Raw genomic sequence first — 23572 nt, 5'->3', positions numbered from 1 at the left:
TCATCCCTATCGACACTACGAACCTACAGCGCGCTCATTATTGCGGATCATCAAAGCATGCAAAAAATACGGGGAAGCTTGAATATTACTTAATTAGCTATTTAAATCTAGACAGCTGTTAAAGATTCGTCGTTAAATAAAACTACAATGTTATGTTGTATATTTATTTCGATGGGACGGTTATTTGTATCACATATTGCATTCAAATATACACATAAGAATACTTAAATACTACACATATATTAATACTAATGGACAGATCGTACATAAAACTAATAATACAGTTTTATAATCAATAGTTTTCAAGTGAAGAGGGAAGATTCGTTACACTTTTCCAGTTTAATATTGAGTTCTTTCCAATAGTAGGTAAACATAAGATTATTCGTTGGAAAGTTATCCATAATTCAATAAATGTGTTCCAATAACATTTGTTTCATGTTATTGGAACAAAATAAATGGTCAGATTTAATTAAAAAAAAATATATTATTATTAATTTTAATACAATAAACGTTTCTGTCTTATTTACAGAAATAAAGAAGTATTGACTGCGTTCTGAGTGGTCAACTCAAGTCTGTATTTCACACATTCATAGTAAAAAGTCAAACTTAGAAATAAAAGAGAAACATTTTATAAATAATCTAATATATTTAACGAGGCACCGATTAAATGGCGCCTGTTAAAACAACTCGTTACGAAAACAATTTTCACCAACATATTAAACATTCGAAAAATCAATATGTAATTAAGACGTGAATAACAATTTACATTTTCAAAATAAATCCTGTAACCAAACTATTAAAATTTTAATCAAAAACGTATTTTAAAGCGTATAAAAGCTTTATCCACATAGTTTTGAACGTTGCAACATCAATTTAATACGGGCATTGCGAGCGATGCAAAACTTGTAGTTAAATAACCAATTATTATCATTATGAAACAATAACAATATCTGGCTCCACTGAATTGATATTTAGACAGTTTTAGCGTAAACGTATTGTTTGTAAATCATTAACAGTTGTTAAAACTTAAAATACATTCATTGCTGTTCCGAGTTATCAAAATATTTAGTAGTATTGGGGCAAAATGCATTGAGAACTGGTTTTTTGTACATTACTTCTAATAATACCTAGTAAATAAGGTCGCATCAATAAACTGGCGATATTATTGGCGAATATGTAAAAACACATATTCAATATAATACTGTACAATAAAATATGGCTTACATCATGTTTAACAAAATATTCTTTGTTCGTAACTTTTTACAGCTATTAATAAAATACTTATTCTTTCATAGAAAAAGTACATTATCAAAGAGACACAACCGTGAAAATAAGAACACATACAATAGAATCTCTGTGATACACGATATGTAATAAATACGATTCAATTATCGCCACGACATATTGTGTCCATTGCTCGGACTGTTCGGAGTGGATTCGTTAGAGTCGTTGTTAGACGAGTCGTGTATAGAGCTCTCTCGAGATTTGTCCTCTACGACGGAATACCTACAGAAACCGCAGTGACCCTTCGTCAATACTTGTATTTCGTAGTCCTCCATGTAGAACAACTGTATTAAACATAACATAATAATAAACACTAAATTACCTTACCTTATAATAATATGAGAACTTACAATTACACACCAGTTTTACCTAGAATATTTCCATACAAAATAAAGCTTAGCTAACAAATAGCGAATATAATAGGAAACCGATATAATACGTTTTCACACAGAATTCGTGGAAACGGATTTATGAATACCAATATTTTTGGACAAATTATAAAACAACATTCTAACCAAAATAAAATAGTATATCATCGTATTGTGTCACAACTCATCAACTAAAACATATATTTAAACAAACCAAAGCACTTATTTAGTGTGAGAAGTAAGTTACCACGAAAGGTACTACTTTTGTACTACAGGCGTTAAGTAATTGTTCCGGGTCAAGAAAGTTAATATTTTGGCATAATTTGATAAACATAGGCGTGACGAACGTGTTACCAGAAATAGGGAAAGCAGAAAATAATAGACCCAGACTGCAGTGTCTCAGTGTCTATAGACATATTGAATGATGAAAACATTGCAAATTTATATGAAAACGTGAGCCAAGAATATGATTGAAAACTTAATAAAACATTGAGAGAATCGCTCTCGTTTATACTCTACTCCATAAACAGTTCCGAATAGCGTTGTTTCAATCACGTTTTTCATACTATTTTCACGTGTCTTATTTCATTGTTCAAATTCTATTTTTCCAGTGCAATTGTGTTTGCATTCGATCGGTCTGTAATTATTTAATTTTGATAGCGAAAAACGAATATCGGACCGGTGTCCCCTAACAAAGCAACATTGGGGCGACCAATTTTAACACATGTCACAACCCATCGGAAACTAACCAATTTTTTTAAACCGGAATACTTTTAATAAGCCCGAAACAAAAAAACAACGTAGAAGTTATGCAACTTTAAACATCAACATCATTTATCAACATATTTAAACTGAAAATAAGCTATACGAGCGAAATGCGTTGCTATTACTCGGGCCGTGCTTGACGGACTTATGATTAAGTATTCTCTTAAATATAGATAGACTACTGCAAGACAATTTTCTACTGTGTTCATAAAAGCTCTCTAATTTACTTTGTCCTAGAAAAATGCTCTTTGAGATAGTTAAGCCCTGTCTAACTGTGCAATTTGTTTCCGAGATAATTTCGTTTGTTTTGCACTTTGATTTTATTTTATATCAAATTGGAAACAAATTCGTTTACACTGCAATTAAAACGTAACAATGAGGTTCATTACATTGTCTGTCAGCTACAATTCGCTTCCGAGATAATATTGTTACTGTCGTATCTATTGATAAAATATTCATAGTAGCCGAAATGTTAATTATTTACGATGCACGTATATATTGCAAATATTGGAATAATATGTTTATTGTGTGTGCATTACGAGCATAAACCTATTATTCAAATATTGTGTGTAGTCGTAATACATAATAGCTTTCCGCCCGCAGCTTCGCCCGCTTTGTCAAAGGAAATTCGTATGGGAATGATAGATGTGAAAAAGTCTCTTAACTATCTCCAACCAAAAATCATACCATACATTTCGTTCGGTTGCGAAGTGTAAGAAAGACAAACAAACACTCTTTCACCTTTATAATGTGAAGTGAGGATTCTATCGTTAAATAAAAAATAAATAAATAATGAACCTTTTTATTTTAATAAGCTTTAGTAAGATGAATTATGAGAAAAATTTACTATATTACGGTGCGGTGAATCAATATAAGTGCGGTTTATATTCAAAGTTCTTGTCTATCGAGATGCTTCTAAGCTGTGTACTGTGAAGTAGTTTCAACGATATTCGACTTTCATTTTTCTATACCATTTAATTAATTATCGGAGGAATCTTCCTTTTTATACTTGTTTTTTTCGATTCCAAGACTTAATAATGACGAAGAATTTCATAAAACTCTTAATAAATTACTAGCTGTTTGCCGGCTTCGCCAAGATCGACCCGAGTAGAAAAACATAAGTACCTTTATAAAACTACTTTTAAATATCAATTTTTCTTTTAAGTTATATTTTTCGTTATTTCTACTATTGCTATTATTTTGGCACACAAAATAATTTGATAATTTCAATACAATTAGATCAAAACTCACATTACTACACCCATCGCACACAGTGACGGGCAGTTCTGGCAGCATGTTCCTATAGAACAGCGGTGTGAGCGGCCGCTTGTTCACAATCAGCACTGCGGCTGGGTTCAACTGCAACAATGCCTGTCTACTGCACACCACTACGCCGGTATCGTCATCCTGTATATGACAACATTGATTGAAATCTTAATATATATATAAATCTCGTGTCACAATGTTTGTCCTCAATGGACTCCTAAACCACTTAATCGATTATAATAAAATTCGCACACCATGTGCACTTCGATCCAACTTGAGAGATAGGATAGGTTTTATCCCGGAAATCCCACGGGAAAGGGAACTATGCGAGGTTTTCTCTGAAAACGCGGGCGAAGCCGCGGGCGGAAAGCTAGTTATAATATAAAATTACAAGTTGGACTCGCGAAACTTAGGGTAGCACACACAAGATAGAAGCAACTACAAAACATTGGTAATCCCGTTTAGGGTTACTAACGAATAAGCGAAAGAGCATCTGCAAATAAAAATCATCTGGTTAATTCTTTGGGTGCGGAACCCTAAAAATGAAACCATTATTTATACCTCAATGAATATATTATAACAATGACTATAATAGGCGACACCTCATTAGATCTGTAGAAGTTGCGGACGATTTCCACCGCATGAGAGTGCGTGCGTGTGTGTATGCGTGTGCGTTTATTTGTATGCATGCGTATGTGTATGTGTTCGTGAAGTTATGAGTTTTATTGAGAGCGAGAGTGTGATTGTACATGGAATTGATTTAGTTTAATGATTTTAGATTTCAATACATTTAAAATGTTAAGAAAAATCCAATGAATTTCCGGATCAAATCCGTTATTCTTAAATAAAAAAATAAAAGCAAACAATCGTCTCCCCGCTCGCGTTTTCAATCGTGCAGATTCACATTACGAGAGCAAATAGAGGAAATTTTACTCCCGTATACGAGTCCCGCTGACCGAATTTCAGTCACGGCGGCCAATCTAGACTGAGACTTGAGACTAGCGAACTACGACGAAGATATTATATAAATATAGTGCATAAATATACAAAGTGAAAGCACTCCATTACTATAAAGTATGTGCATCGCATATCGCAATTTTTCTACATTTGAAATAATTTTTATAAACAGTTCGCCTGTATAAGTTTCAAATATAGTACAGTCAAGTCTTCATAAAATGAAAGCTTTCTAGTGTATCAAATGAAATGATATTAAAAAACTATGTTCTATCATCGGAAAAATAGTTTCACAATATGTGTGTTGACTCTCGCGTATAGAGGTTGAGTGCAACTATTTGCTCTCAAACTAAACAAAGCTTGTACTATGGACAATGCACGGACCGTCCCGGCAGAATTCACTCAATTTGCTCATTCGTTACCACGAGAAAGGTAAACTAAGCTGCAACTAAAACTATCGAGTTTGTAATATTTTGAAAGCTGTTAAAACTGAAACGAAACATTAAAGTGAAAAACCAGTCCAATTTTTTCGATATTCTTTCACTGATTGGGTTTCCATTTTAAATTGAATAGTGTGGCAGATGCATTTTACACCTGTATCGTATATTTTAGGGAAAGTAACTTTCTGCTGACCGAAAGACTATAAATTGATTGGGAATCTTAACCAATAATCAACATGGACACATCTATGTATTGAGTCCTTACATATTAAGTTATTATTAAAAATGTCCTCGCGATTGAAATAAAAAATATATTATGAAAGTTTATTAACTTAATTGAAACACATGATTAGTAAATTTCCATAGTATCTTGTAATTTTTATTGTACTATAAATACATACATTTAGTTATAGTTAGATTTAGACTCATTAGACCTACCGTACCATATTTTGGTACATCTAGCCTGGTCTTATTTATTAAATGATTAAATCTCTTACCTCTTCAATTTTATCCAAGAAAGGGTCAGCAGTATCAATGTCGTGATTGATTGTTAATATTTCGGAATGTTCTTCCATTTTCTCTTCTGGTAGCGGCATTCTTTCGATTAGTTGTAACGCCTCTTCATAAGTTATACCCTCCGCTGGGACGAATTGCACCAATGGCAGGACTTCTGTATTTTAATATTAAATAAGGTTAATTAGTACATAAATATTTTCTAAAATATTTTGAAAAAAGGTATTGAACCTATTCGTATAAAACTGATTTCGAGGAATATAAAAGTAAAAAAGCTGTTAGAATATTTCTACGTATTTGTTGTAAATAAACTCCATGTTTGTATTCTGCAAAATCAAAATTGAATTTCGTTTTGAAAAACATTGTTTGTTATGTAAACAATAGACTCGGATAGAATTTAATCTGTTTTTCCTTGAAGTGAAAAACGCGCATAAAACGTACACATATTGGTACACATTTACAAACTTATTATATATATATTTATTGTCTAGCTATATTAAAACCGCTAAGCATCATTATGATTCTACTGAAAAATACAAAGAAGTACTAAGGATATTTATCTACACAAGTAGAAAACAGTTGAATGAATCCAAGCTTTATATTATACAAAATGTCAGATGTTCCTTGTGGAGAATATTTTTTTGTTTTAATTACAGATGTTTTACTAATAAATTGTTACTGGTTTGTACACATGTAGGTACATATCGAATAACAAAGACTTTCTCAATGTGGGTATAGGAAGTCGATATCCGGGGTTTCTTTTGGAACATTTATTTATATAGATTTGTTTTAGTGTCTTTTTGCTGTGATTAGCAACGAAAACGTAGGAAATTTTTGAAAACTACACATCTATAATTCGGAACTATAGTTAATTATCTATACTTAGTATACAGCTTTAGTTTTATGTTTTAAGATTTATTGATGTACTGTATACCTACACCTATAATAATGGTCAATTTAGTTTACATAGGTAACATATATATTTATGTTAATTCAGAATATAATACATTTTTACAAAAAATAACTATAATTTGAAATAAAATTTCAACAATAATAATTAATAAAAAATCTAATCATCTTCAACGTTCTTAAAAATTGTAAACAAATAGCTTTTAAATTCTCTTGATGAGCATCTCTATACATACTTTGTAAGTCACATACAAGCGTATCAGTGTGCATAGTACCTGGGGCTATGTCCAAACTATTCTTACTAAAAACAAATTTCAATGCGATGCAATCTGTTTGAACGAGTTTCCGAGTACGGGGTGCGGACTGTGTTCCATGAAACTTCCTCTGCTTTTTTCCCCATTTTTTACAATACTTTCCTATTCGCCGTAGCGAGATTTCAAATAGCTTATAGTTTCCCTCGAAAAACGGACTATGCAAAATAAATGAAATGTTTCAACGAGCGTTATAATCTATACTTAATACTTAATATTGCAAATATGAAAGTTTGGATGTCTGAAACTACTGATCGGATTTTGGTGAAACTTGGCGCTGATGTAGTTTATGTATTTGAATAATATATTACTATATTAGTTATAGAAACACTAGGTGGAGCCTAGACGAACGGCTTGCATAGATTTATGCCGTAGCGGGCAACTAAGCTAGGTAACGCTAGTGAACATCCCCTTAGCACATGTGAGAGCTTAATTTATTTAGTATGTGAGTTTTGTATAAAACGAATAGATCTGTTCTCGTATATACTTGATTTGTAAAGTACCGTGTATGTATGTGTAATGTGTATGTCGTGAGTGATTAGGGAACAATGACACAAGTGAAACACTCGGACGTTAGATATCAACTGGTTTTATTAACTGAGTTATAATACAACGCACCTTGCGGTGTCATCATTCTCACACTTTCATAGTACGTGTTCGTGTACATCATTCCCCCCTTTAAAAAAATATATATAACAATAAAACTACATATTAAAATTATTAAATAGTAGGTACAATCTATATAAATAAAAATGCTAATACAGAGTAACGCATTAGTACCTATTACAAAACTGCGTATTCAGATAATAAGTTACAACAAAACAAGCTGCGATATTAAGTTACAATAACACAAGAATTAGTAACCAGATATGTCCCATTGTTGAGCTATCTAGTAATATTATGTTATTGTTTTATAATCGAGATACATTAATTTAAAGATAAGTACAAGTTGTTTTGTGTTCTAAATGCTGATCTCTGTAATTAAAATTATACAATACCAGCTTACCGCCGCGGCTTCGCCCGCTTTGTCTAAAACCCAATAAATTATATATTAAAACCTTCCTCTTGAATCTCTCTATCTATTAAAAAAAACCGCATCAAAATCCGTTGCGTAGTTTTAAAGATTTAAGCATACAAAGGGACATAGGGACAGAGAATGCGACTTTGTTTTATACTATGTAGTGATTTGTTACCTACGTTAGAACATTAGGTATATGAAAAAAAAACCCTAAAAACAAGAACATTATCATTTAGTTTTATTTAGTTATGAATCTCAATTTTCAAGTCGATTGACAAATGTTTCAAGTCGGTATCGATTAATTCACTTTAATCGATGTTTTTAAGCAGGTTACCTCTCTTCGAAGATAAAATTGATAGACGTCAAATGTTGCCTATTAAATTGGCTCAACTATAGAGAACAATTATTTTTTATAAGAATGTAGAATATTTAATTTTATTATTTACTATCAAACCGGGCGAAGTCCGTTGTGCCACCAGAGACACCTTTTCTTTGCTATAAACCTCACGGGGCCCGAGACCTTTCCAACGAATGCAAAACCGTGGAAATCGGTTGAGTGCGTTCTGGAGTTATAGCGTCAGGAAGGAAAACCCGACTTATTTTTATATATAAACTATATATTAACCCGACTTATTTTCCCTCCACCAGTAGGCAACACCCGTAACCCAGTTACGGTAGTCTATGAGCGGCGCACTTAGCTTACCATCAGGCAAGGCGTCGGCTCGTTTGCCATCTTCTACCATAAAAAAAAAGATATTAAAGAAGAAACCCTGTAATCTCGCCGTTATACCCACCGTGCGTGGCCAGCGAGTGCACCAGCGCGTGGGCGCAGCGCGGGCAGCGCGCGGCGAGCGGCGGCGCGTGCCGGCGGCAGCGCCAGCACAGCGGGGACACCTCCTCGCCCGCACTAGCACTGGCGCCGCTCTTGAGCATTAGCAGCTCTACGCTCTCCTGGGAGACACATTTGTTCGATGCCATACCATCTCAAACATGAAAATATAATGTTTGAGATGGTGTTTGATTTTACGCGAGTATTATAAATTTAGAAATTAAAGACTTTTTAACGGATTTTAAACGCGATTTATTCATTCTATTATTTTTCCCGACGTTTCGAACACTACAGCGAGCGTGGTCACGGGGAGACTGAAATAATAGATATATAGAATAGATGAAATAATAGAATGAATAAATCGCGTTTAAAATCCGTTAAAAAGTCTTTAATTTCTAAATCTCAAACATTTATTGATTCAACTAGGTACACTTCCTTTATGAGCAATTTTGTGTCGTCGAATCGTCAAAATACAGTATATAATATTCACCACCCGTTTAGTTGTTAATATACTAAGGTAAGGTAAGGTAGGTAGGGTAAGATGTTTTCTCAAGTGTCGAAAATGACTCCGAAATGAGTTATCGTCAAAATCTACAAGAACGGTTTCACCGGGCCAGTAACGATATGAATAATGTTAGTTGTTTAATGTAACATTTCGTCTCGCGTTTAACTCGTTAAGTAAGAGAAAAACTGAAATAATTGAAAATACTAATTGCTATCTTCGAGTTTCAAAACAATTTATTCTTTATAATTATTAATCGTATAATCTATAAATGTGAACTTATTTCAGTACTGTTTCATCTAAGATATTAAACAATTAAATTATAATTTATAGTATACAAACTAGAACTCGAAACATACCTGAAACTTCTGCGGAATTTGTAGAGCCAAAATTTTGTCCAGCATCTTACGGGCCAATAGATTGGCGTTCAATACCTTCGCTTGTTTCGCCATACACAGATAGAGGCAGCTGGACTCCGATTAAGGTCAAATTTTTAAAACTTATGTTAATTAAATTGATTGCATTTGCGTTGCATATTACAGATAATATGCAACAGGAAATAAACCTTTAAAAAGGTGCAAAGATAAATACACCAAGGTCAATAGTCTGTTGACTTTTGAACAAAATTTTAATGGTATATGGTATTTTTATTAAACCCAAAAATGATAAGCAAAACTTTAATGTTTTTGTTTTATTGCAGTATTTTATCTTTTAATTTTCATAATTATGATAAGATACGATATGCATACTTATATTATAAATGCGAGTCTGTCGGTCTGCCCGTTACGCTTTCATAGCTAAATCACACCGGTTTGGATGTAATTTTGAATAAAAAATAAATAAAATAATTATTTTTTCAAAAATTGATTTTGTTTTTGTAACCTGAAATCATGGAACATAATGTCTCCTCAATTAAAAAATATCGATCGAATAATCGATCCCAAAACATTATGCAATTCATTATCTAATAGTATTTGTAAAAACTAGGTCACATCCGCGTAAGCAGTCGATATGAAGCTAGACGAAAAGTATACATTATATTTTATTGCCCGTCAAAAAGCACCTGCCCTTACCAGCCGAGTTACATATGAATAAAATTATCATCAAATTATAAACGCTAATTAATGGGGAACGAGAAACTTGTTCAAAACATTTTTAATTGGGTTACGCTGATGATATTCATCGAATTAATAATCTCTATATTATGTTATTTTGCCGAATTTCACTAACGAAACTGATGAATACGTTTTCTAATTTCGATTACGAAAAAAGGGCTAATCGATACTAGATGGTAATACTTGTGCAATTATTCAAAAGACAAACATCTTAAATCTCTGATTACTTAAACATAAAAATATGTGGGTTTAACTATACTTAAGAATAATATTTATATAAATATAATAAGTATGTGTATGTGTAAGTATGTGTGCAATTAAAGCCATTGTCTTCTACTGCAAATACATTTTAATATACATAATCTGGAGACTTGGTTGCATAATCAAAAACGACACAGCCTGACACAATATCAGATCATATTATTATTATGGTACTGCGTGAGGAGAAAAGGGGTTTATATGATTGAATCTAGTGATTCCAAAATAAAATAATTATAATACGTCTATCCTTTTCATTTCCCAGGCTACGAGCTAATTAACAAACTAATTACTAGCTAATTAAGTACATATTTTGCTTTCTTTCAAATTTCAGCCATATCCGATACGCCATTAGTGCGTGAAATAATAATATATTCTCCCAGAGTTTCGTATTTAGAGTAAACAAAAATTTAACAATACTGATACTAATAGGATGAAACGGAAAATTTTCATTTAACACATTAAAAAGTTACAAATAATTATATATCCTACCAAAAGTTTAAAGTAGAAGAAAAAAAGCGCTACGAGTAGTAATAATGGATACAAAACACTTCAACAACCCTTTTTTTTTTTTTTTTTTTTTTTTTTTTTTTTTTTTTTTTTTACGTTGGGAAATGCCTTTACGCATCCCCCTCGCCAGTTTTACTGTCCAAGGGGGTATGTGGGACTCGCACGAAGCCATACCCACTAAAACCCAACGGTTGCCGTCTATCATCTTGAACGGCGGGGGTTAACAGCCAGGCCTTGTACCCCCGCCGTCTGTGGCGACTGCCGCTTCTTGGCGGCCCTTCGAGATCCGGGAGTGCCAATGGGCGACGATATTAAATAATATCGTCGTTCCATTTCCGGACCTAACCACCTTACGCCGCGGGGAGCTCCGGTTTCCTTGCCGCGTGCATAACTATAATAATACACTTCAACAACCCTAATCTTTAACAACATACATAATATACAGGGTGTAATCGTTAAGTGTTCACAGGCGATTATTCCGTAACTATTGCAGCTATCAAAAAACTTTAAACTGATATCGAAAGCCCTTCCCTAATGAGTAAAATGGCAATAATAACTTTTTAAAAATAAAACGGGAAATATCCAAAAAAGTTACAATAAACACTCCCATGCACTTCGATCCAACTTGAGAGATAGGATAGTTTAAACATAACCACGGGCGAAGCCGGAGCTGACCGCTAGTTTATTTATGTATTTATTTAAAAAAAGGATACAACATAGACACGCCCGGCGGCGGCTCGCCCTCGAGCGCGGCGAGCACGTACCGCGCCGCGTTGAGCAGCGCGTCCGGCTGGCTCAGCGCGAACGGCTCGTGCACGCAGCGGTGCACCGCGTCGTATGCGTGGTACACACGCGCGAGCCGGTCGTTGTGCGCGTACCGGTGCAGCGATGTAGCGCGGTCACTGCGGTGTACACGCTCTATTATGTGTCTGTATGTATGCGGTCATCGCATTTTAAAATCTTTATATGAAACTAGGTTTCCGCCCGCGGCTTCGCGCAGTCAAAGGAAAACCCGCATAGTTCCCGTTCCCGTGGGATTTCCGGGATTGCGTCATTTTCCCGGGATAAAAAGTAGCCTCTCCTTTCAGTAACAGACAGACAGACTTAATCACGCCTAAACTACTGAACCAATTTTCATGAAATTTGGTATGGAGATATTTTGATACCCGAGAAAGGACAACTACTTTTTATCTCGGGAAAATGACGCAATCCCGGAAATCCCGCGGGAACGGGAACTATTTTGGGTTTTTCTTTGACTGCGCGGGCGGAAACCTAGTTATGTATAAAATTGATATTTTAATAAGAAGATCAAATCCTCAAATTTATTCACCAATACACCTATTATACCCCTACATACCCGTGACTATCAGCAGCCGTTTCCAAACACTGTGCGGCCAGTAAGTGGTGCAAGTAGCCCGCGTCACTAAACCGCTCTTCGCTCACTGCGTTCTTCACTAGCACGCTCAGCACCACATAATCCCCTACGGCTACATACCCGTGACTATCAGCAGCAGTTTCCAAGCACTGTGCGGCCAGTAAATGGTGCAAGTAGCCCGCGTCACTAAACCGCTCCTCGCTCACTGCGTTCTTCACTAGCACGCTCAGCACTCGCTCGGCTGTTGCTGTCTCACCCGCCATGTAGTACGCTAGATAGGAGAATTCATTTTAATGTTTTTAACGTGATAACGTTTTTAAAATCGTTTTAGTCGGGTGACATGTTCAGAAACTTGTGTCACACCAAAACCTCACGAGCGCGATCGCAGGTATAACGAGAGAGAGACGGACTGATCTCCCGTCTCATCTCGAGCGCTGCCACTGCATTATGTTATCACGTAAACATCTCGATCGTAAACCTACTTTACAAACAACCAATTTTTCCAGCGATTTTCTCAAAATTTATTTATGTTGAAACGTAATTTCTTATAGATTTAACTTCGCTGTAATTAAACTTAAGGCACAAGACTTTTCGTTTGTTTTTCAAAATATATTTGCATTGAATTGAATGATAAATACCTCCTAAATATTTTACAGATCAAAACTAGCCCACAGACAACATCGAATATGCCAAAAGTACACAGAAAAATCAATTAAACGAGACAAATCCATACAGACCTTTTTGTGCCTCCACGAATTTATTTTCTTGCGCCATTCGATGCGCGTACGGTAAGTAGACATCATGTTTGCACTCTGGGTGTTCGCGAGCTAACGCGAACGCTCGCGACCATTCGCCAGTGTTCACTGCTAATTGAGCTACTTTCCTGAGAAAATTAATAGCCTATTATTATTGTTATATTAAGAACTAGCGGTCCGCCCCGGCTTCGCCCGTGGTACCTACATGTTTAAACTATCCTATCTCTCAAGTTGGATCGAACTGCACATGGTGTGCGAATTTTATTATAATCGGTTAAGTGGTTTAGGAGTCCATTGAGGACAAACATTGTGACACAAGATTTAATGGGTCGTCTTCTTGTACGTATTTTTGATAAATCCCTGAATGTACCGGAGATGATACACATATTATTGTCATAAAAATATAACATGGATCAAACATAAATCCCCTCATCTCTATTTTTAATGCAGATTTGTCGAAAACGGTATTTCTATGCGTCAGGTCAGGTCAGATCCAATCTTGGAGAGTGAATATGAAGTTCGAATTTGAACACATAGCGGGAGATGAAAACATATCTTCTTACTTATGCATCGTACTTATGACCCAAGTAGGGGTCTAAAGTTAGTATCATCATATAAATAATACCTATAATCGCCAAGTCTTGCATACACATCCCCAGCGGTGGGATACTCGCCGGCGGTCACAAGTGCGTCGGCCAAGTGCCGGAGCGACTCGCTTGAACCTTTATCCATTTTGCGCGCTAGTTCTATTAGCCTGGGAAAGAATTAATTGTTGATTTCGTCAAGTATTGTATTGCAAGTAGAGATTACAGAAAAGCAGCTATCAAAATTGTTAATAATAATAGTTAAAAAAAACTAAAAAACACGCTTTTAGTTCGGTTTTCTATAAAAAGCGTGTTTTTTTTTTTAAACTATTATTTATTTTATCAAATTAGTGTATTGTCATCGGCCCTCAATAAATCTACAAAGTTTGAACGAAATCTGGCCGTTTAAAGTGGGTCAAAATCGCGCCCAAAGAAGTCGGTTACAAACATACAGGTGAAGCTAATATAAAGCGTGTAAAAATGGAATTAAGACTACCATTGGACAAAATCACGAATTAATTATCTATGCTTTGAAAAACATCAAAGTTTATATTGCCTCCAGTCAGACCAACACAGTTAGTTTATGGCAAACTTTACAATGTATTAAGCACTCAACTAGTCTATTACACACATTCATTCATCATACTGTATGATATACCGCAGCCGCCGCTTTCGGCTCGTTCACTCGACGCACGCAAACATTCTTAAAACCCATCGTATGTCATTTACTTTGTCCCTACCTACTATAGCACACACGATGAACAATCCCAATTTGGAAAAAGGCAGGCAGGTCGCGGAAGAATTCTAACAAATACCCGCGGCCCCATCATTAAAGCGGCTCGACGGAACACAGTGGGATTTTAGTCGGTAAGAATTCGACATAACCCACGGCTCCTTCCCCGGGGGCCGTGGCTCCTCGACCAGTCTACTCGACTGGCCGGCGGTTAAGGCCCCGATGAATTATATCGGAAAGTTGTATATTATATATGCTTTGTAGCGAAAACATTTCGCTTACGTGATTCAAAGCAAGATACTACTACACTCACATATCCCGTTTCCCGCTCTCAGCCAGTATAGTAGCCGCTCTCTTCACATCTCCCGCCGCTAGATACATTTCAGCCGCCGCTCTTGGCTCGTTCACTCGACGCGCCCACTCCGCTCTTCTACGTGTTAGTGCTGTGAGACTCTCACCTTCACCGACGAATTCCTATCGAGGAAATAATGATTTTTATATTTATTTAGAATTAAAAATTATGTTGGTAGAGTGTAGAGACATTATAGTCATAACAAATCACATACAGAGTGTAATCGTTTAGTGTGCACAGGCGATTATTCCGTAACTATTACAGATATGAAAAAAACCTTTAAACTGGTATCGAAAGTAGTTTACTAATGAGTTAAATGACAACAACAAGTTTTTAAAAATATCCCAAAATTTAACATTAAACACTCCCATCTCTCAGTGTATAATCGCCTATGAACACTTAACGATTACACCCGGTATTACTTTTAAAATAGCAACATCATCATATTAGAGTACCAAAATCTAATGGGTCATTCTATTAGCATTATTTAATACATAATAAAAAAATTAATATTATCAACTCACTTGAGCCTTCCCGAACATTCTCAAGTCCACATACATGTCGAGTGCCTTGTCGTCTCTCGCTATACTCTGGTAGGATCTCGCCGCATCTGCGTATCGGCCTCGATAAGCAAGAACATCACCTGTTATCACTGCTCTTCGTTCTCCTGTGTCTAATCGCTCCTAAATAAACGGTATTTTTTATTGTTTTACTTATACTCTATATATGGAATTAGTAATTGTAGGTATATAAAAAAACAATTGCCTAGGGTAAATAGATGAGTTCCATTCCCCACAAAGTTCGAAAAGAACCTGTTCTGTTTAAAAACTAACACAGCGTATGTACAACGGTAAATTAGGGCATTTTTAAGCTTGTAATAAAAAGTTCATAATTGTTTTGATTAGCGTTTTTCTTTTATTTCAAAACATTTACCTGCAACTGATCTATAAGAGTAAGGAACACAATATTCTCGCTTCTCTGGAAAGCTTTTTTGGCCACTTCAAAGGACAATTCTTCTAACGCAGCTGTACCAAGTCGCTCCCAATCTAATGCAGTTACTCCTAAACAGGCTACTGCGTATGCCTCACTTAAAAGAATATCATAATTATTGTTAGATATACTATCTTATTGTCAATTGTTGTTTTTAAAATTCAGTTTATGAGTACCCCCAATTATCTAAATTCAAATACGGTTCAGAGCCTTTGCTCTGAAGACATCTCCAAAAGAGTTTGTTCTAAATTTAGGAACCATATTATATTGACAATTATCTACATCTTTGAAAAATTTTAAAATCAAAGAAATAGAGCAAGAATTACATTTAGTAGAAAATAAAAATATTATAATTATTATGCTTACTTGAACATCTTTTGTTGGACATATTGGTGAACTGCATGTGAGAGTGGAACATTTATAGATTGCATGGAGTTGGACTGCAGGCAAAATACTTGACCACCCTGTAATTTTTATACATATTCTTAAAATCATTTAACAGTACATTTATATTTAACGTTTTATGCAAAATTATAGACAATGTTAATTTTTTTATTAATTATAATTGAAAACCATGCATTACAACATGAATATTTAATACACAATACTAATTCAGTGAAAACATCTGAGTATTTAATTTCATTAATTCATAAATAATCTTTCAAATATAACTTAAAGTTGGTACAAAACTATGAAAAATAATAATAGGTGAATAAATAAATACCTGAAAACCAACAACAGATCCGTTTAGCGGTTGCGTAGCAGCGGGAAAGTTGCTGGCCTTTATAGATAACAGGTCTCCCCCAGACAGGCAGAGAAGATCATCAAACCACAGGTTATATGATACTGATGATATATTTTCCTCCTGAAATTTATTAGATTATTGACTATCATACTTACTACAGGGTTCATATTATTTTAATATATATACTATAAAAAAGCTTGTGTGTATGTTTATTCTTCAAAATAAGCCGCAGATTAACCAGTTGGCGGCGAAATTAACATTCAAATTATTTTTTACATCATTGTTTTTCAACAATCAATACAAATTACTGTATGCCTTACTCTTATGATTTAGAGGAATCAATAATAGATGTTGGCCGATTCTCAGATCTACCCAATAGGCTCACAATTTCATGAGTGTCAATCCAGTGGTTTCGGAGGAGAAAAACTAACATTCTGACGTGACATTATACGTAAAATCATCATGGAGTAAAGCGACAATTTTGATATCTTTGTATCTTGCCAAAGAAGTTTCACTTCTGACACGCGTGCTCGGTACACCCTTTCTTTTTTATATATATGTATAGAGAAGAGAAGACGAATCTAAAAGCGGCCGTACACGGACCGCTTCAAGCAGTTGAGACCGACGGCTTGAAGCCGCGACCGCGCGGTGAACTATAGACATTCATTCCCTGCCGTACACGGACTGCTCGAGCAGTAGCGACCGCTTTAAGCCGTCAACTGCGTGGTTTGTAACGAAAGCTCGAGTAGTCAACGACCGACGGCTCGAGCAGTTCGTGTACGTCACTCAGCCGTTACCTGCTCGAGCAGTTTGTGTACGTCGCTCAGTCGTAAAATGCTCGAGCAGTTCGTGTACGTCGCTCAGTCGTTAAGTGCTCGAGCAGTTCATGTACGGCCGGGCTAAAACCAAACTCACAGTGAACAACAGCTCTCCAGTAGGCAGCGCATACACGCGGCACACGGACGCCTCGTCCACGACCGCAAGCCGCGTGCGCGACGCGTTCACGTCCAGACAGCGCACGCTGGCCGCCGTGTGCAGTAGCACTTTGGAGTTACCCGTTTGTACTTCTACTTGGTATATCTGGAAGATATATATTATGTCCGTACTTTAACACACTATAAAATGAGAGATCAGAGAGTAATAAGTGCTTATTAAAAAAAATTGGTTGGCTGTTAAGTCGGTTTACTGACGATAGTTGAAAGTGACAACGTCCGATTGTGCTTCTTTGTCGCTCGTTCCGCGCTCTCGCTTGCACTTCAAGCCTTACATGGAACGCCTCAGAGCGAGGTAACGCCGCATGAGTCATGTTTTTTCGTGCGTGCAGCCGGCTCTATCGAATTATAAGACGTTGTCACGTCATGAAAAAATGTATGATAACATTGTATGAAACATTCATTCAAATTAACGTTATATCGTGGCTGTAGTTTTCGAGGAATATATTTTTATGAGTGTTTGTGAGTCTTGTTGATTATTGTGTGTCCTTATGTCCTTAGATAATAAATACGAATGTGTGTTTGTTTGCATTTCTTTAATGTCGCAACAGAGCGATTTTATTGTACGATTTTTATGTCTGTACGTAAATAGGTGGCTAGTTAGTGATATAGGCTAATTTTTATCGCACTGAAACATCAAATTCCATGGGATTTTCTTATAACCCGGCGAAACCTTTGGAAGCCAATATCTGGATTATAGTTGTTTTACAGTTATCAGTGACTCATCAAATATTTCATAAAACTTGTACTTACTTGTCCATTTAATAATCCCAGAAGTAGAACTTCTTGAAAATACAAGGTTGTAACTTTAACATAACGTATGGGCGCAGGCATTTCCCATGACTTTGGTGTTTGAACTCCTAGTAAAGCTAATTTGGTATCCTGAAACATTTTTACAAGCTTACACACCATTTAAATGTTTTAAAATAGATTAATTAGGGATTAAAGTGTAATTGTTAAAATCGCCAATAGCACAAGGCAATATTAAACATTTTTCTTTATGCACTAATTAAATGTTTCGCCATGGCCAACATGATGTTATATTAAATTAATATATTTAAAATACCATTTTCAGTATAATACTAGCGATCCGCCCCGGCTTCGCCCGTGGTACCTACATGTTTAAACTATCCAATCTCTCAAGTTGGATCGAATTTTATTATAATCGGTTAAGTGCAGGTTTAGGAGTCCATTGAGGACAAACATTGTGACACGAGATTTATATATATATATATATGTATTATAAGATTAGTCCTTATGGAAATTGAAACATAATGATAGTAGTTTTTTTTTTACCCAGTTTCATGAACTGGGTCAAATGTTTAAATAATTCTTCAACAAACTATACAGTATACATATACAACTCTTATAGTAATGTAACCAAAAAACATATTCGCTTGCATAGTTTATATTTAAAAATAATGAATTTAAAATTTGCTTTGCAAGAATTACATCGCTTTAGCGTATAGAACATAATCGCTTCTCGCCGTATATATAGATCTTTAAACTTCGCAACAGATTTTGAAACGGGTTATTTAGCAGGTAAAATGGTTCTCAAGAAAAGTTTTAATATTATACATAATTTGTTTAGACAAAGCTCGTCGCGGGCGGAAAGCTAGTACTTATGTATAGAACAAATATTAATAAAAAAATTATAAATCACTAGCGGTCCGCCCCGACTTCGCCCGTGGTACATATTTCCCAATAAAAAGTAGCCTATGTCCTTTCTCGGGTATCAAAATATCTCCATACCAAACATGCAAATTGGTTCAGTAGTTAAGGCGTTATTGAGTAACAGACAGACAGACAGAGTTACTTTCGCATTTATAATATTAGTATGGATTCGCTGTAGCATTTTAGAAAACATAATCTTGCCTACGCACAAACTTCAATACTTTATTTTTCAATGTAGTTTTTAAATAAATATTACTCTCTAATAAATAAAGTAAATATATTACCTGACATAATAGAAGAGTTTGACTGGTTGCTACAAGGAGAGAACATTCTGCCCTTTGAACAAGTTTATCTCTCACTCTATACATTAAGCCGTCTGTGTCAGTCTGTTCATAAATCAATACCCTTTCTGGTAGTTGTACCTGAAACATAAAAATAAAGTTTTCTTTGTTTTCAAAACAAGATATATCGGTAATAGGACTTACTTTATATTTCAAATTGGTTTATTTCTACTGAACTTTTTAAAACTAAAAAGCACTAGTCAGGGTAGATCAAAAAATGTACAAACATTTTTTATCAAACAAGTCTGCCTCATATCAAAGGTGTGTCAACCTTTAGAAAGATGTAACAGTTACTTACTGCTAATTTTTGCTTGTATATTGCAATCTTCTGAACTTTATCATGACATTTTATTCTAACTTTATTTCCTGACGAGAGATGCTGTATAATAACATCAGTCATGTTTTCCCTGTATGCATACTTGTCTCTATATAAACCATGTACTGTGTTGAAAACTACTTGATAACACCACAAACTTCCATCTTGACATGCAACAGCCTGTAGTAAATGAATATAACATTAGTTATTACTAAAATAGTGTCATTAAAATAAAAAAGACGTGTGGCACTCGGGGACTGCCGCGGTAAAGCTATTGCATAGCGTGCCTTCAAGCCACACCCTGTGCCCGTCGGAGTGGTAAGCGTGAGGATTTTTCGTTACGGAATTTCTCGATTCGGTCCCCGCGCTCAAGGCCCGCGATAGAAGCTATGCAATAGCTTAAAAATAAAATATTATAATATTTCTATTCTATTCCCAACAGCAGAATAATATACCGTTATTGGAATAAGAATGTTATTTTTATAGCTTTATAAACAACCAATTCTATTCATTTATACCTTATTTATAATACAAATGGGATAAAAGTAAGTACAAAAATAAAAAAATGAAAAATTAAAGTAGCATGGAGAACATCTAATAATTATATGATAAACTTACCAAGCTATTAAATGTTGGTGACGGGGCAATAGACCAGACCCACTCCAATTCAGTATTAACAATTAAAGTCCCCTCAGATGTTAGTACTGACCAACCACCAATTCCACCCACTAGTACTAGAGCTCCCACAACTGATATTGATAAGGCTGCTAAACCTGAAATTACAACAAACAAATAATATTTAAGCTGACGTTATATTTATAATGCACTAGCAAACCGGGCGAACTCCGTTTCGCCCCCAGAGACACTTTTTCTTTGCTATAAACCTCACGGAGCCCGAGACCTTTCCAACAAATTCAAAACCGTGGAAATTGGTTCATGCCTTCTGGAGTGCGTCAGGAAGGAAATCCGACTTATTTTTATATAGTAGATATGATTCTATGCAATGTTCTAATACTGAACAACACTGAATACAAGTGTTAGTTCACACTAAAATATCACGAAAGAATGCTCTTTCTTTAGCTCTAGCTCTATGTTCATTTGATATAAATGCACCATAATTTGTATAAATGTGCCGCAAAATCTGCATCTTATTATGGCCAAATTACCAATATTTTTATCCTTGCCAACTTGCTGTCCAAGTACGTCATAAAAAGAAAGTGTTTCATTCCAATCAGTGATTAATAGGGTGTTCTTTGAAAAGGCAACTGCCCACACCGCTGCATCCCTCTCTATCCTTTGAAGTTCTTCACCAACCTGAAAAATATTTTTAAAATATGAATTATACACAAATATAGAGTAAAACCTATTACATGCACAACTACTTTAAATCTTAGAAAAGACATCATATGACATGAAAACTAACTTACTTTATCTCTCATTGAGACTGCACCACTAGCCAGCCCTATTGCTAAATATTGTCCATTCCAAGACCAAGCACAGCTGGTTATTCTTCCAGATAATTTAACCTTTTGTACAGCCTTCACGTCTGCAGACCAAAATGCAAAATCTGACAATGCACATGACGCCAAGTGATAAGTGACTGGATTATATGCGAGACATTGTATTGCTTCACTGTGGCTGTAATATGATTAGAATTTTAGAGTACTTAGCTTATTCATATTCACTTGTGTGCAGGTGGATTATATTTAATTTTTAATTTTAATTTTAACCTCTATTTTAGATTCAGCATAAATTTTCATACCAATGCAAGAGTATACATATAGTTCAGTGATTATGTATGTAATATAAAATTTAAAATGAACCATACAATTAAACAGAAAAGTGAACAAACAAAATCATTCATTTGATGGAATATCATTGCATGTTGACTTCTCAAAATCAACATAGAAACACTATGAATTAATCAAATACATACACATCAAATATTACTGTGTACATTGAGTCACACTTTGTTCTTATACATAAAAGTAAATGAATGAAAATGACTGTGAAATAAATAATTTATACATATGAATGTACTTACGAATATTTGAGTATGCCTTCCATTTTAGAATTCCAGATAATAACATTTTTATCAGCACTACCGCTCGCAAACTTCTTGCCATCTTTGCAATAGTCGACAGCATGTACTGGGCCTTTATGTGCCTGGAGAAGTTGAACTAAAGCACCTTCTTTAGGGTCATATACCATAATTTTCTCGCCAGCTCCTACAACTAACTGGGTTCCATCTGGACTAAAGCATATAGTTTGTACACTAAAATGAATGGGAGAATTAGTACATTCAGGTAATCTGCAGTGCGTTACAATATTCGATTCATTAAAATTAAATTAAAATTAATTGGTGAGATATTAAAGTCATAAGTCATTAAAGGGCTGGCTATTTACATAGTCACAATAACATATTAATTTAGATTATTATACATACCTAGAGCACTCTACTTTATCAGCTTCATGAATTTTATTAACCCATTTTGGTACAGTTCTCATTTTGACAGGGAAAAAGCACTGGTCATAAATACAATAACAAACAATATATTTAAATGAACTTTTACTTTTACGAAGTATACCTCATGTCTGATAATCAATTGATTTACGATACTTCAATATTTATTACGCCGTAAATGGAATATTTGGTTGCCAACGACCTCAACAAAACTGTAAACAAACGATTGTTTGAAACTTTTGACGTAAGCTTTCATGTTTTATAATTGAACACAAACTTTTTTAAAAGACTGTGGTTTATTTTAATTTATGTATATCATTAAAAATTAAATACGGAATACTTTTCTATTAATTTAACATATACATAATAATAGCATAAACATAATTTAAAAATTTATTAGGTTTTTGCTATTTCTTGCCGCGAAATATGAATCATTTGGCGCCTGGCGGCTGACGGTAAGTTCACTTTTTAAACAGATTTTATTTTTTTATATTAGGGTTCCAGATACCTAAATTTTTGATGATTACAGAAATTAATGAATGACAAAATAAATGGGTTATTACTAAATTAATTAACAACTAAAGAATGCGCGTAATTTAACATTCACATTATATATACGTTTTTTTACCACAAGATTATATTATTATCTTTGTCACAAGTAATGATAATTCTGCCATCTAGAGACGTTATGACAACAAAACTTAGGGAATCAAAAACGTATGTAACCAATTTGAAGCAACACAAGCCATGAACACAAGCAACCGGTTAGTTTGCTTGGTGATCTGTAGATGGTGCTTTTGCCAAAATTCTATAAACTTTTGAAAGTGCATAATATGCAAAGTGCATGATAGCATTTTTATTAGTCTGTGATGAATGATGATAGGATGGATGGGAAAGTCCTTCAATTTTAAATTCATAAAAACAAAACTTTTCTGCCTAGATGGCGCTGTGTGAAATATCTTGGCTATTAGATTACGAATTAAATAAACTAGGTACGCGGCTCGTGTACTGTGGCATAATATTATTTTATACAAAGTGTTTCAAATAAACACTACCTATAATATTATATGAAACAAATATTTCACCTATAATTATAGAATATCCCGTCATAATATTATTTATTAATTATTATATATTTTTTTATGTAGTATCTTAAAAGAAAAACAAAGTTAGCTGACCGATTACCATACGTCATGGTCGATTGTACGT

General features: G+C 34.7%; 1 protein-coding gene across 1 annotated transcript; it reads right to left on the bottom strand.

Moving 5' to 3' along the window:
* Window positions 1-464: 464 nt before the first annotated feature.
* On the bottom strand, window positions 465-22779 carry Oseg1 (intraflagellar transport protein Oseg1). The gene is made up of 23 exons (XM_090104423.1): window positions 22346-22779; window positions 21944-22174; window positions 21327-21537; window positions 21066-21213; window positions 20518-20672; window positions 19882-20079; window positions 19527-19664; window positions 18322-18450; window positions 17492-17656; window positions 16556-16696; window positions 16198-16295; window positions 15775-15928; window positions 15366-15524; window positions 14803-14963; window positions 13798-13926; window positions 13155-13300; window positions 12538-12688; window positions 11756-11944; window positions 9519-9627; window positions 8623-8779; window positions 5575-5747; window positions 3669-3824; window positions 465-1568 (listed from the first exon to the last, which is right to left on the bottom strand). Exons 1-23 carry the CDS (start codon window positions 22405-22407, stop codon window positions 1389-1391), a joined length of 3540 nt encoding a protein of 1179 aa, XP_089960549.1. The 5' UTR covers window positions 22408-22779; the 3' UTR covers window positions 465-1388.
* Window positions 22780-23572: the final 793 nt, after the last annotated feature.

This window comes from Colias eurytheme, chromosome 1, assembly GCF_061535395.1.
Source record: "Colias eurytheme isolate Ceu_HAF_F1 chromosome 1, ilColEury1 Martin Lab GWU primary, whole genome shotgun sequence".
NCBI lineage: Eukaryota > Metazoa > Arthropoda > Insecta > Lepidoptera > Pieridae > Colias > Colias eurytheme.
The sequence above is the reverse complement of the archived record's forward strand: the minus strand, read 5'-3'. Positions and strand labels throughout refer to the sequence as shown.